General features: G+C 38.5%; 1 protein-coding gene across 1 annotated transcript in view; it reads left to right on the forward strand.

The window, feature by feature from the left end:
* LOC124549987 (transcription elongation regulator 1) overlaps window positions 1–14,043 on the forward strand; it is a 250,239-nt gene that overhangs the window by 153,776 nt on the left and 82,420 nt on the right. The window contains exon 13 of the mRNA XM_047125278.1: window positions 9,200–9,350. Coding sequence (XP_046981234.1) covers window positions 9,200–9,350 — 151 coding nt within the window. The remainder of the gene's footprint in view (window positions 1–9,199; window positions 9,351–14,043) is intronic.

A 14,043-nucleotide genomic window follows, 5' to 3' on the forward strand; every position in this document is an offset into this window, starting at 1 on the left:
CCATAGAACAACTGCTAAGCAGAGTTTTATCCAAATCAGAGACGGTCAGTGAGATAACCTGGGTGACCAATGCTAATACCATGCGCTAGGTGACGATCAGTTTTGCTTTAGGAAAAGTAAAGGGAGAGAGAGGCAATTCTGACGTTATGGCTAATAATGGAAGCAAGGCTAAAGAAAAATCAAGACACTTTCATAGGATTTGTCGACCTGAAAAAAGTGTTCGACAATATAAAATGGTGCAAGCTGTTCGAGATTCTGAAAAAAGTAGGGGTAAACTATAGGGAGAGACAGGTCATATACAATATGTACAACAACCAAGAGGGAATAATAAGAGTGTACGATCAAGAACGAAGTGCTCGTATTAAGAAGGGTGTAAGACAAGGCTGTAGCCTTTCGCCCTTACTCTTCAATCTGTACATCGAGAAAGCAATGATAGAAATAAAAGAAAGGTTCAGGAGTGGAATTAAAATACAAGGTGAAAGGATATCAATGGTACGATTCGCTGATGACATTGCTATCGTGAGTGAAAGTGAAGAAGAATTAAATGATCTGCTGAACGGAATGAACAGTCTAATGAGCACACAGTATGGTTTGAGAGTAAATCTGAGAATGACGAAGGTAATGAGAAGTAGTAGAAATGAGAACAGCGAGAAACTTAACATCGATTGATGGTCACGAAGTCAATGAAGTTAAGGAATTCTGAAGATGACCACAGGGGTGACGGTGTGGCTTCAGTTCAGAATGATGGGCGGCAGAGGGTTATGGCAGAGTTGAAAGCAGGTGGTGGCCCAGGCAGACATAGCTGTCAAAATAAATACTTCATTTTACTCAGGCATTTGTCTCTGCTGATATTGGGCAGTGACCACACCCTTCTCGCCACTTGCAGAGGCAGCACGGCTGATGAGGTGACAGCTAGCACACAACTGGCTGGCTATGGTGCATGCCAAGGATTGCTGATACCAGTGCCCTGCATGCAGTACATGTCTCGGGTATGGGGTCACACCACAAGCACACAGAAAATGTAGTGCTAGGGGGATAGCCAAAACTGTTGCAACAATATCCATTTCCTCGGTGGATGGCTGCATCTTGAGGGGTGGGTGATGGTAGGATGCCCATTCACGCCCACTCCGGCAGTGTTGGAAATCCACTGCTGTGCCAGGAACTTGACCCACTGCCCCCTGAGTAGGAGTCAGCCTCGCTGATGGTGTGGGCCTGGGTTAGCCATGGCACAAAGTCTGGCTGCTCGACTTAGTGCAGGAGGCAGGTATGGTGGCGGAGGGCTGAACCCCTGTCTGCTGCTGGTGGCTACATGTCACACTTTTCATCTAGTATACCCTCCTTGCCGTAGCAGTACTGCTGGGCAGCAAATGTTTCCGCTATAAAATGACACCTATTTATGCCAATGCACTACTTCCAGTTGTGTTCTGAAGTCTGTTGGAGAAGAAATCAGCATGCTTGTACTGCAGAAATCATATCTTTTGCAGACCTGAACCACCCCACCCCATTTTTAGTCAACAGTTTTTACCCTTTACAGCTCCCTCTAGTACCATGGCAGTTACTCCCTGATGTCTTAACAGATGTCATATCATCCCATCCCTTCTTCTTGTCAGTGATTTGCATATAGTCCTTCCCTCGCCGTTTCTGCAGAGAACTTCCTCAGTCCTTACCATATCAGTCAACCTAATTTTCAACATTGTTCTGCGGTACCACATCGGAAGTGCTTAGATTTTCCTACAGTCCATGTTTCACTACCATATAATACTATGTTTGATACTAGTAGCCTTCTGTTGGTCAGTAATGCCCATTTTAGCAGTGCTAGCGTGCTCTTTATGTCCTCCTTGCTCCATTTGCATACCTGCCAGGTTTTCCGGTTTTCCCTGAAGATTTCTGGATTTTGTGGTAGGTGTCCAGTTTTCTGGGTGAATTCAAGAGCTTCATGACAAGGAAACTAAGAAGATATTAAAACATGGGTACACAAGATGGCTGTCTTTAGGAAAGTATCTGCAGAGACTGTTGGAGCAGTGGGATCTATCAGTTGGGTTCTTTAAAGATGAGGTGTGTGTTAGTGCTCAGTGTGCAACAAGTAGCTTAACATTGTTACAATCCCAAAAGCTGAGCTTGGTTGTTCTAAAGACAATGGAAATAGGAATGCTATAGAGTCATCAGAATTGGTTGTCCCCCAAGAGATTTGCATCTGCCAGAAAATCTGACACTCCTGTACTGAAGAACAACATTATTCAAATCCGCGAAGAAAAACTGTTTGTTTCTCTCTTCAGGCTTAAACAAGGCATACTGTGCTTTCCTGTGTGCTGTCATTCTCGTACTTGAGAATCTCAAGTCTGCACTTCAGAGTGCTTCCCCTCAAAGTCATAAACTGGTAGGACTAATGACGAATCTATTACGGCAGCTTCTTTCTAGGTTTGTTAAACCTAAAGTTATAAAGATTTCCCTGTTACAGAAAGTTCAGTACCATCTTGTTGAGAATCAGAGAGATAATGATGCTCAAGTTATGCATGTTCAGTCAGTGAATTGGGTGAATAAACTTAATGATAGACAAATCAACATTCTCTTTGTACGTCAGGGCTTACTTGTGCTCTGCATGTGATTATATCATAAACAAGTTTCTCCTCAGTGATGAAGTACTGAAGCATGCAAAGGTTGCAGAAGTTTCCAAAATTGAGGATGCGAAGTTTTCTTGTGTAGAATTTCTTGTAGAAAGGTTTCCATCATTGCTGCTGAGGAAGGAACGTGAGTCAGCTGAGGACACAATGAATGTGCTTCAGAACCAATTTGTGGCCTTGCAGGTTGATGACTTTGCTACTGTTGAGAGTGAGAACTTGACAAATGGTACCAGATGGGCTCACTTGAGCATTCGTGGAGCTGAAAGTGTTCCTAAGTACAGTAGCATATCCAGGCTAATGCTTTCTGGTGAAGAAGAATTGCAGTCAGTTTAGTTCCTCCATGTCGAATGGAAGTCGGGGATCCATTTCTGTTTTGAAAACAAGTAGCAGTAGTCCATGTTACATGAATAGTTTTCCTTCAGAATTTCTGAAGAAAAGGAAGGAAGCTACTCATCTTAATGTCTCCTATGTAGCTTAATGGAATATAGCCAGTGTTCTGTGCGCCGGAGAAAATTTTGTAAATAAGTGTAAATAAATGTTCAGCTTAGTAGTTTTGACAGTGTCGCTCATATTGTGGCTTGCAAGATCAAGCACAGAAAAGCTCATTCTTATGAAGTGTGTGAACTGTTTGTTAAGTGATGGCAAATGAACACTCATCAGCAAGTAACTTGTTTAAGTACCTAACTTCAGAATTCGAAAATAGTGATCATAAAATGTAGACTACATTATATTTGTTAACGTTATTTGTAATCTCTTTTTGTGTAGTCTTTTCTTGCTATGTTTCAACACCTTGAACACCTTGCAATGCATGCACATGGTAAATTTTTGTGATTTGGGATCTTCTGGATTTGTTTTTGAAAGTTGGCAGGTTTGCATCTGTCATGAATTATTTTGCTACCTAGGTAGCAGAATTCCATGACTGCCTGCTTTGTGATCCCCAATCCTGATGTTAAGTTTCTTACGGTTCTCATTTCTGCTACTTCTCATTACTTTACTCTTTCTTTGATTTACTATCAGTCCATATTCTGTACTCATTAGAATCTTCATTCCATTCAGCAGATCCTTCAATTTGTCTTCACTTTAATTGAAGATAGCAATGTCATCAGTTGATCTTACCATTAAAGTCCTTTTGCACTGAATTGTAATTCAGCACTTGAATCTTTCTCCTCATTCCGTTATTGCTTCTTTGATGTATAGATTGAACAGTAGGGTGAAAGACTATATACCTGTCTTTCTGTTATTGTTCCCTCTTGGTTCTTGTACGTATTACCCATCTCTCCGTGTAGCTTACCCCAGCTTTTCTCAGGAATTCAAACATCTTGCATCATTTTACATTGTCAAATGCTTTCTCCAGTTTGACAAATCCCATGAACATCTCTTGAATTTTCTTGTCTTGCTTCTATTATCAATTCAGCATCAGAACTCTCTCTCTGTTGCCTTTACCTTTCCCAAAGCCAAACTGGTCATCGTCTAACACATCCTCAATTTTCTTTTCCATTCGTCTGTATATTATTCTTGTGAGCAGCTTGGATACGTGAATTGTTAAGCTGACTGAACATAACACTCACACTTGTTGGTTCTTGCAATTTTGGGAATTGGGTGGATGATGCTTTTCTGAAAGTCTGACGTTATATTGTCTGTCTCATACATTCTATACACCTTTCCACCTATTCACTCTCTCCTGTGCATTTAACTGTGGAATTCACAGTGCACTCTTAATGTTACCACCCTTGATTTTTAACTCACCGAAGGTTGTTTTGAATTTTCTGTATACTGAGACAGTCCTTCTGACAGTCAATTCTTTACAGATTTCTTCACAATTTTCCCATAGCCATTTCACCTTAGCTTCCTTGCATTTCCTGTTTATTGCGTTCTTAAATGACTTGTACCTCGATATTCCTGAATTTCCCTAAACATTTTTGTGCTTCTGTCATTGATCAGCCAAAGCATTTCTTCCATTACCCACAGTTTCTTTGCAGTTACGTTCCTTGTATCTACGTTGTTCTCTCCAATTTCTGTGATTGCCCTTTGTAGAGATGTCTACTAAGCTATTCCTTATTACAGTACCTGTAGCCTTGGAGAACTTCAAATGTTCCTCTGCATTTCTTAGTTCTTCCTTATTCCACTTCTTTGCACACTGTTCTTCCTGACTAGTCTCTGGGGCTGCAGTTATAGTGAAGTGGCACGGCACAACCAGAGCAGCACAACACAGCGAGCAGAGTGTAGAATTACAGAGATGCTACAGGCAGAGTGGCACAAAGCAGTGCTGAGCAAGTCAAAAATGTGTTTCATAGAGTGGCGACGAGAGCGTTAGTGACTCTGGCTGCATCCGGACAATGCTGGCAGCATTTGGCTGTTGCTGCGGGTATTAGCGTCAGTCCAAAAACTGATTTTACACAGTGTTGCTTATGAGACCAGTGAAACAACTATCATCGCAAATGATTAATTTTGGACAAGTTATGTGATGAGGTGGCAGCAGAATTACAGACTAAGTACAGGATACGTTTCATTAACCTTTTATTTCTTTCATTGTCTTAAAACGAGAGGTGGTTATAAAGTTGAAGTAGTGCAGCTGAGAAACACATGAAAATTGCATTTTATTATGTGAGAAAGTTTTCAAAACTGTCTTATTTGGACAGCTTCATTTGAAGATATGTTAAAGTTCAGTCCTGTCTTATAAATGCATTGTATAGAACGCTCAGTGTCTACCGTATGTTGTTCATTGACACTCGAAGAGCCTTGTGGATCAATGACAATTTTGTGGAGGAAGTACATTTCACAATTTCACTAGCAAATTCTGCTGAAGTTTCTGTTGGCTTCCCAAATGCACTCCACATAGCGATCATTATTCCCAAAGCACAGTCTATTAATCATTGTGATCTGGAAAAGCATATGTTGAAATATTCATTCCATGGATCTAAAACGCATTGACTGTAAGATTTGATAAAAATGCCTCAACTATGGATATACCTCATCTCCAGTGAATACAAATAGCAAAACAGCTGATGTCTTTGGTAGTGGAGTGTGTAGCAATATATTAAGCTCCTCTATTTGCATCAAGCGAAATACACTAAAAGAATAAAATCTACCAACTTCCCTTTCCTTTCCATATCCATCAACATCAGTTATAATGAATTTCCCCTGAGGACCTGCAACAGGGTATACGACCCGGGAGATCCGGGAAAAACCCAGGAATTTTTCCGTCCGGGAGAAAACCGGGAAAAACCCGGGAATTTTTTAGAATTCCGGGAACTTTTCCTTATTTTAGTTACCAGGTTAAATTTTTGTGATTTTGACTGGTAAGAACAATACTCTAAGGAAGGATATTACTGTATCCTGCTTCTGCAGAATAATGCTGCAGCAAAAAAACATGATCGAGAGAAAAAAAAACGAAAATAAAACTTCAGTCACAAAGGAAATGCGCCATACACAACAACAAAACACAGTTCTTATACAAGCGCCTGCCAACCAAAGTGTCTCAAAGGCTTTAGGAAGAATATGCATTGCTTCCTAACAACAAATTGCCTCCGATGAGCGTGACATGACAGCTGTTTACGTTTGATTCATTTCAGCAGTTGCGGGCGGGCTCTTGCGCATGCGCAGTTGAGTCGTGTGTGAGTAGTACCTTCTCCCGCTTCTGGCTTCTGGCTCGGAAATAATTTAGATCCAGGGCTGATGCACAGAGCAGTCTGAGTTGTAGTGGGGAGGTGGGTAGTCTCCACGTGACCTGTGTTTACGTTTAGTGATTTTGCTGTTTCCTCTTCCTCACATTAAATGAAAACAAAACGGATTTCTGTGGCTGGGAGCTACCAAGTGAATTGATATACATTCGCGTAATTATGGAGGGCTAAAATAAGCTGTTCGTTTCAGGTTTTATTTCCACCTTTGTGGCAGTCAAGCATTAATCACCTTGCAGAACAATGAAGTTATTTTTGTCGGTTTGCAAAAGAGATTTGGCCTTTATTAATATTTTCCGCCGAGGCAGTCAATTTATTTGAAACGAAGTGTTTAATTTCACACTGTTGGCTAGTTTCAACTGTTCGCTGCATTTCAAGTGCACGTTTGCCATCTTCCAGCTCGTATGGCATTATGCCATAATAAAGAACCAAACATGAGATGATACAGTACTGGTACTCCAGAAAATTTACATCTGAATCTGGACATACGATTGTGCACTTTAAGCCGAATTATGCATTTTAGTATAGTTCACGAAATTCCGATGCTCCTGAAGTATCCTTTGATGTCTTGTTTCTTTTATGGCATGATGCAAGATCTTTTAATATTTTACACATACGAACATGCGGGCTCCCTACATCATCGTAGCTGCGTAGGCGCTCTCTGGCAACTGCTGAAACTAACCAATTTCTAACAGGTCACGGGAAAATATTGCAAATGGTGGTTTGAAAAGTGTTACTTTCAAAGTAAATTTCCATTTATGCAAGATGAACTATGTGCGAGAATGTGCGATGAATTTCTTAAATCACAGACCATTTGACTCTCATTTAAAAATCAACTCTTTGAGGACGAACATCTAGAAGAATTTCGAGCCCAGGAGATCAGACATTTATGTCGTTATTAAAAATTTTACTGGCACATTTGTGTGATGTATCTTAAAGTGTAACATGCGCAAAATGATCAGCATTATATGTGGAAGCTTAGCTTCTCTTGCAGCTTATTAATCTTCGAGACCAATATTATTTGTGAAAGCTTTGTTTTCCTTCTAGTAAAACTATGTATATTAATTTAAACCACTAACTTTTCTTTTTGTGTGTTCGCCCTACTTAAGAGTGATCTTGCTATTGGTTGACTACACTACGTGTCCTGTGTTGTCATCAGCTGCCGAGGTCACGTGACAAGCTATGACTGGCTTACAAAAGCGCGTCGCAATCTTGATTTCATTGCTTCGGAAAGTAACATGCAGTGTTCGGTGGAGTTCGAATTTATACCTTCATAAAACGAAGAAATGCAGCGTACATGTTGCTGCACATCAAAGATCTTTCCAAAATGTGTTTCATTTAGACTCGCACTTTAGATACTATCCATTTTATCGAGATTGGAGACAGCATTACCAACCCCCCCCCCCCCCCCCCCTCCCAACCTCCAGAGTTTAGTTTTCAGTTTTCTAAGTGTCAGGAAGTTCTCGCTGGTGTATAAAACCCCAATCTAGTGATCCACCAATTACAGAGCTTGAGCACTAGCCACATGATCACTGCATTCTCATGCTCAGGGACACAATGTGCCGGTATTTCAGTGACGCTTCAAACTTCTCTTGTCATTACACCTTTCTACTTACACCTTTCTACTTGCACATTATGTTGTCCTAATGGATTAATAAAAGTGAACAAAGCATTGCTTGGGGGTGACTGGAATTCTTGCAGTTGTAGCCAGCTTCTCGGTGGGTTGCTACATCCCTACATCCCGATGGGTGATGGCTGATGGCTGGAAGTGCATTGGCACCCTCTCTGGTGGTGGTGGTGGTGGTGGTGGTGGTGGTGGAAGGTGGAAGGTGGCTGCCGTTCCTGGCACTTGACCCACAGCTCTATGCATTCAAACTAGGAATCTGGCAACATACACGGTAACAGTTATTGAACTGTATGAAAAAACGTAAATTAGTTACAAACTACGGTGTGCACACACTTTGTTCAACGTATAAATGTCATTGGTGGTGATGTGTCACAGATGAATAGTGAAATTCTGCATGACCCAATGAAGTGAAGTGTTGGAAGATCAGTGCTGTCAATGACCTCCTGAATGGTTCTTTTCAGCTTAGCAATAGTTTTGGTGTTATTGCTGTCACCTTGTCTTTAATATAGCTCCTCAAAAAGGAGTCACGTGTGTTCAGATCTGGTGAATATGGCGACCGATAGAGGTCCATGCCAGTGGCCTCTGGGTAGCACAGAGCAGAAAGCGGCCCCCAAATGCGCGCGCACGCGCGTTGATGGTGAAGATATTTCTCGATCGCGAAATGCAGATTCTCAGTCCCCCAAATGTGTCAGGTTTGCTTACTGACTAACATATCCAAAAGAAAATGGGCTTCAACTCGTACGAATTCCCATAATACTCATGGCCAGCTGTTTAGTTTGAATGTCCTAATGCAAACCATTCAGAAGATGTGATCTTATTTCATATAGTTCAATAATTGTCACCCTGTATCCATATTGTTTGAAAAAGGTGTTGCATAAATACATAAATTTGATTATTTTTTCAAAAATGCTGAAATTGGTTTTCAAGTTATTGTGTCAAATATAAAAATATGGCTGTATATTTTATCCCATCTTTAGGATTATGTATCAGTTAAAATTTCTTTTTTACTGATCGTATGATAGATGCGCATTACTTGGGTTGTGTTGATACTTGCTGTGGACTGTGTGCAGATTGCAGGTTGGACACCCCTGCCTTAAAGAATCATGGTTGAAATTCTTAGTAGGAAACTAATAAAATCATGATTATAACAATACTTTTGTGTTGCTCAGTATTCTGGATCAAGTCTTAATTTCGACATGATTTTGGAGAGTTGTGTGCCCCTAACCACAGTTGAAGTGGACTTATTGCTGCACATCCTAATTTTATTTTTGCAGATCATCATTCAGTGACTTCGCTCAAAAGCATGGGAAGGATGAGCGTTTCAAGAATATTGAGAAAATGCGTGAACGTGAGAGCTTATTCAATGAATATCTGCTGGAGGTTCGGAAGCGGGAAAAAGAGGAGAAGGTGATGCGCCGTGAACAGGTGAGACATGCCTACTTTATGCCTGCACTGCATAGCATATTTCACCTTTGAGCAGTGCTGCCCCTGTACTTGCTACACAGAGCTTCATATTTCATTTGAAAGTTGCAGTAATCACTCTTATCAGGAGAGAGGATTGTTGGCCATTTGCTCACAGTGTAAATGGGTTTGTGCCAGATTTGTAACATCATTTATTATTTAGCCATCAGTATTTGTTTTTCTAGTAGTCTTCTTTGGGAATAATAACTATTATGATATCGCTTCCTAAAATAAAAACTCAGAATTTTTTAGCTTGCATTTTCTTTGCTATTAAAGGTTAGCATTTGTCTTTGATGATTCCTTCCTGTCTTATTTACTTTGTGATGTTCACGAAGCAAGAGTTTTTATGGTTTTTGTACAATAAGAATAGAGCAGTAATTGGATGGTGTACTAGTATTCAGCTTCTTTATTTTTGCAGTGAACTGTTGTATTTACTTGTTATTAATAATGAATCTATTTTTAATGAAGTCAGGAGTGTTGTCATGCAAGTAATATGAGTAACAGTAATAATAATAATAAATACTAATATTTTCTGTGGAAATTACAGAGTAATGGACAAATGAAACTAAATTTGTTTACAGGTATTGATATGATGGTTGGCATAGAAGTATTTAATCTAACATAATTTCATCATATGATTTGCTTCTGTTACCTTAGTTTGCCATACACATTATTATTAGTTAATAATGTTGGTTTCAGATATCTCCAAGACTGCTGTTTAATCTAGCAAAGGCAGATATGTATTAATCAGTATTTGGAGTGTGTAAAAGAACCATGAAATGCACTAAATGGTGAATTGCCACCCTAAGTGTAAAATTAAAATCTTACATTCTTCCTCTTACTAAGCACACTTTAGACCAAAATTCATTTTCAGTTATTAGATATCAAAAATTAATTTATTTTGTTTTACAGAATTAAACACAGTTTAACAAAAGAGAAATGACACATCTTTTGCTTGCATTCTTAAATTTTGTACTTAGGGATTTCTTGTTCAGTTTCAGAATAATTATTTTTGAAATTTGCTTAAAACTTTATTACATTGACCAGAGTGTGAAATGTGTGAATAGACCAGTCTTACAAAGAATGGAGCAGAACTGATTCCCAGGCTGTCTTTCATAATGGAGCTATCATAGTTAGTGTTTGCTACTTGTTGATTAGCAAGACTCATCAACACAAAAGATATTAGCATTTCAGTTATAAAAATGCTTTGTTAGTATCATTAAAAGAAAATAATGTCATGAATGGATGAATCTAAGGTGGCAAGTAAATCAAGTCACCTAGTGCGATATACTGACATCTTATGCAGTGAATGAGGTGGAACATGTATTAAATGCACAGAAGTTGTGTCCACATATGGACAGTGTAAAGCCCATCTTCATCTCTTTCAGTATGTGTAGTGTGGTTTACAGTTCTGTTACGAAATAATGGAGAAAGTGGCCAATTGATTTCAGGCATACCAAAGTCCATCACAGTAAGTTTTGCAATTATGTGCTTCTGATTTACTGGCAGTGACAGTCGTTCCAGTCTGCAAGATATTGTGTTCCTATTGCAGTAAGGATTACTGTCATGTGGCACAGCTCATGGCTAAATATTCCTTACCCATCAATCGGGAACTGCTGCAGGAAGACTACATACTGTCCCTTTCCATCACATTTCCAATTAAATGCTTGATCTTCATAATATCATGAAATAACAGTGGTTTCCGTTTATAGTTTTTGTTTGTCCCTTCCATTGTTCAGCAATCTAAGAGGTATTTCTGTAACTGTACCAGGTTGTACCATTTGCTTGATGATTCGTAATATGAATGCAAATTCTTACTTCTACTGCACACTCATAGGAGTGTTTCAGACCTTCTAAATGTGTACAAAATTCTTTTTTATCCTTTTCAATATAGCCAACTTTTTGTATGTCTATCATAGAAGTCATTACTAGTAACTCAGAACTCCATCACTTTACCCCGTCCAGCTTTATATTTTACTGATTCTTCAACCAATCAAATAACTTGCGTATTTAGTATGAAGCTTCTCTTTAGGAAACAAGCAAATCGCTTTTCCACTTAGCCTTAGTACCTTCAACAAATTGACTGTGAAGACTAGTAGAGCAAAACCTGTAGCACTGTGTTCTGAACAGGTATTCATGAGTTGTGCATATGTTAATTTGAAAGATATTCAGCAATGGTGTCAATCAAAAACAGATGACTCTTTGAATGTATTTATGTATACTAAAATGTTAACTGTAAAAATTGACAATTGTAGTTCACAAGTATCAGATGTCACTTCAGAGTATACAGTTACATTCTATTTATTCCTGACCATTCTCAAAAGGTATCTTCAATTGATCTTTATCCATTATTTAAGTTAAAAATTTTATAATGACCAATGTAGCAAAAGTATAAAAGCAAACATTGCTCAATACTGCTATTCTTTTACTTAAAAAATTGACATATTTTATTCAAATTGCAGTTATTCAGCATATAATACTAGTAAAAGTGTCTGCCTTAATAGCTTGTGTATTTACAGAATTGTGATTATTTTAGACTATTTGCAGCTGTTTGACTTGCAGTAACATTTCAAGCTCTATGTAGCACCCAATAAGTGACATATTGAGAATCGGTAACTGTTGTGTTCTCGTAACCATGTACTTCAATTCACATCAGTTACATGATTGTCAATGCACACACTCATTACATATCTCTGTGGCCATTTTAATTTTACTGGCAGTTAATTTTCATTTTAAGAGTCTGTTATTATTGATATAGTGTCAGAAGAGACAGGATATGACTCAGTAAAAAAAGTCATAATAAAACAGAAGTAACAAATTTGCTGTAAAATGGAAAATTTAAATTATTGTACCCCATGTATCTTGCTCGACTTCATTTGGATTCAGCTATACACTCAATCATGGTAATCCACCAGTAAATGCCAGTATTTGAATAAAACTGTCATTCATTGTGCCAAAACAGTCTGCAGACAAATTTGCTTTAATGGTGGTTTTTCAGCAGCTAGGATATTGAGAAGTAAATGTTATACATTAGTGTTAAATTTCTCAAGTTGTTTTCTTCACTCAATCACTATGAATGTGCATTGGAACTCCAATGGGAATGGTCCTTTCAGTCTCTTACCTATTGGCACCGACATCAATGTGTTGTGTGTATTGATTTTGAACATTCTTCCTTAGCATCACATAATGCTTTGATTCTCTTCTGTTCTGGCTTTCCACTGTCCATGATTCATTACCATACAATGCTGTGCTCCAAATGTACATTCTCAGAAATTTCTTCCTCCTTGAGTTAAGGACAGCATTCTTTTGGCCAGGAATTCTAGGTCAACGAGTGCCACGAGTGCCAAGAGCATGACTCGATTTTTCTTGAACCATGTTTCCATTATCGAACAAAACATTTGAACTATCTCTGTGGTGCCTTAACCTTTCCTAACGTCACTTGAAGATGACATTTTCCCATACAGTACTGCATCATCAGCAGCAGTGTCACAGATTGCTGCTCACCTCATTTATTAGGGTGTACATGTCACAGGACAACTGGGAAACCCAGGAAAATTTGGGAATTTTTTCATCTGGGAGAAAACAAGAAAAACCTAAGAATATTTAGAATTCCATGAATTTTTCATTGTCTCAATTTTCAGTTAAATTTTTGTAATTTTTACTGGTAAGAACTGATACTCTAACAAAACCTTAAAAAAAAACACACAAAAATAAAACGTTAGTTGCAAAGAAACTCACAATTTACAACAATAAAATACAGTGCACACACAAGCATCTGCCAACAGCAAAATGTTTCAGAGGCTTTAGGACTAAGACAGTGTAATACTTCGTAGCAACAAACTGCTTTCAATGAGCATGACACAACTGTTTACATTTCTAACAGGTCACATGAAAATATTGCGAGTGGTGGTTTGAGGAGTGTTACTTTCAAAGTAAATTTAGTTTTATGCAAGATGAATTATGTTTTGTTTAAGAATGTGTGGTGAATTTGTTAATCGTGGGGTGTTTGGCTCTCATTCGATACTTATTACTGTGAAGACTAGCCACTTAAAAACTTTTGGACCCAGAAGACTAGCCATTTACGTCGTTATTTAAAATTTTGGTGGCACATTTGTGTTTAATAACACATGCAAAAAAAGACCAATATTGATTATAAGTGAAAGCTTAGCTTTCATAGTAGCTGTACTGTATGCATTTTAATTTAAACCATTAACTTTTCCTATTTGTGTGTTCATACTAAACAGTGATGTTTCTATTAACTATCTGCTGCCATTGGCAGGTGAGGTTATATGATGTGAGCTGTGACTGGCCCACAAAAGCACATTGTAATTTAAATTTCAGTGCCTCCGAAACTAACGTGGTATTGGTATTTATACTTTCGTAATATGAAAATATGCAGTGTACATGTTGCCACTCATCAAAGACATTCCCAAAGTGTTTTTTTTTCTGAGTTTTGTTTCCTAAAATGCCAGGAAGTTTTACACTGGTGTATAAAACCATTACCATTCAAAGTAATGATGTCTTAAAACTCTGATGGAAAGTAGAAAGTATCCTGTCTCTTAACAAGGAAAGATGTGTTTCCACATGGGAAAAAATGTATTTTGAACCTGGAACTCCAGGAAAAATCGGGGATTTTCCCCCTTCCTACATTTACATC

The sequence above is a fragment of the Schistocerca americana genome, chromosome 1 (assembly GCF_021461395.2).
Source record: "Schistocerca americana isolate TAMUIC-IGC-003095 chromosome 1, iqSchAmer2.1, whole genome shotgun sequence".
NCBI lineage: Eukaryota > Metazoa > Arthropoda > Insecta > Orthoptera > Acrididae > Schistocerca > Schistocerca americana.